At 43.9% G+C, this 1577-nt stretch overlaps 1 protein-coding gene across 1 annotated transcript; it reads left to right on the plus strand.

Annotated features, from left to right (window-relative positions):
- The first annotated feature begins 223 nt into the window (after positions 1-223).
- Positions 224-1174, plus strand: LOC123602652 (olfactory receptor 5D18-like). Its single transcript, XM_045487112.1, has one exon. It carries the CDS (start codon positions 224-226, stop codon positions 1172-1174), a length of 951 nt encoding a protein of 316 aa, XP_045343068.1.
- Positions 1175-1577: the final 403 nt, after the last annotated feature.

Consider the following 1577-nt stretch of genomic DNA (forward strand, 5'->3'; position numbering starts at 1 on the left):
TTATTTTTGGGACAGAGAGAGACAGAGCATGAACGGGGGAGGGGCAGAGAGAGAGGGAGACACAGAATCGGAAGCAGGCTCCAGGCTCTGAGCCATCAGCCCAGAGCCCGACGCGGGGCTCGAACTCACGGACCGCGAGATCGTGACCTGGCTGAAGTCGGACGCTTAACCGACTGCGCCACCCAGGCGCCCCTCCTTTATTTATTTTTTAAAATCAAGAACCATGGCACTGGATGAGGGAAATCAGAGCTCTGTGACTATATTTATCCTCCTGGGTTTCTCGGAGTACCCACACCTCCAGGCACCCCTCTTCCTCATGTTCTTGACCATCTACACAGTCACTCTGGTGGGAAACCTGGGCATCATTGCGGTTGTAAGGATCAACCCCAAACTCCACACACCCATGTACTTTTTCCTCAGTCATCTATCCTTTTTGGATATTTGTTATTCCAGTGTATTTACACCAAAACTGCTAGAGATCTTGGTCATGGAAGACAGAAGTATCTCCTTCAAAGCATGCATGGTGCAATTTTTTTTTGTTTGTGCATTTGTGATTACAGAAATGTTCATGTTAGCGGTTATGGCCTATGACCGGTTTGTGGCTGTTTGCAACCCCCTGCTCTACACAGTGGCTATGTCTCGGAAACTCTGTGCCCTCTTGGTAGCTGGAACCTATGCATGGGGTGGAATATGTTCCCTGACACTCACATACTCTCTTTTGGAACTATCTTTCTGTGGTCCCAACATTATACATCACTTTGGCTGTGAGTATTCTGCCATCCTTTCTTTATCCTGCTCTGACCCCTCCTTTAGTCAGAGGATGTGTTTAGTCATTTCCACATTCAATGAGGTGTGTAGCCTCCTGATTATCCTCGCCTCCTATATTTTTATAGTTGTCACCATAGTCAAGATGCCATCTACTGGAGGACTCCAGAAAGCCTTCTCCACCTGTGCCTCCCACCTGACCACCATCACCATCTTCCATGGGATCATCCTTCTTCTCTACTGTGTGCCCAACTCCAAAAGCTCGTGGCTCCTGGTCAAAGTGGCCACTGTGTTTTTTACTGTCATGATCCCCATGTTGAACCCTCTTATTTACAGTCTTAGGAACAAAGATGTGAAAGACACAGCCAGAAAGTTAATTCATACCAAACTGCTTTCTCACTCAATGTAATTTGGATTATTTTTTTTTTCTTTTTTCTTTTAGAGATGAAGAGAGTTGTGGAAAGGGGCAGAGGGAGACAGAGAGAGAATCTTAAGTAAGTTCCATGCTTAGCATGGAGTCTGAAGTGGGACTCAATCCCACAACCCTGGGATCATGACCTAAGCCAAAACCAAGAGTTGGATACTCAACCGAGTGAGCCACCCAAGCGCCCTTAATTTTGATTTTTATACACATACATATACACAATTACTTTTAAATAATTTTTATATGTTGCACTAAGGGTTACTAATTTTTCTTCAAATAACTGGAGAAAATGTATTCAGATAATTAGTTCATCATATACATCTGTGACATTAAATCTCACTGTGCTTTAAAAAATTGCTTACAGGTTAAAAGAAAAGAAAGAATGAAA

The sequence above is a fragment of the Leopardus geoffroyi genome, chromosome D1, assembly GCF_018350155.1.
Source record: "Leopardus geoffroyi isolate Oge1 chromosome D1, O.geoffroyi_Oge1_pat1.0, whole genome shotgun sequence".
In the NCBI taxonomy this organism is placed as follows: Eukaryota; Metazoa; Chordata; class Mammalia; order Carnivora; family Felidae; genus Leopardus; species Leopardus geoffroyi.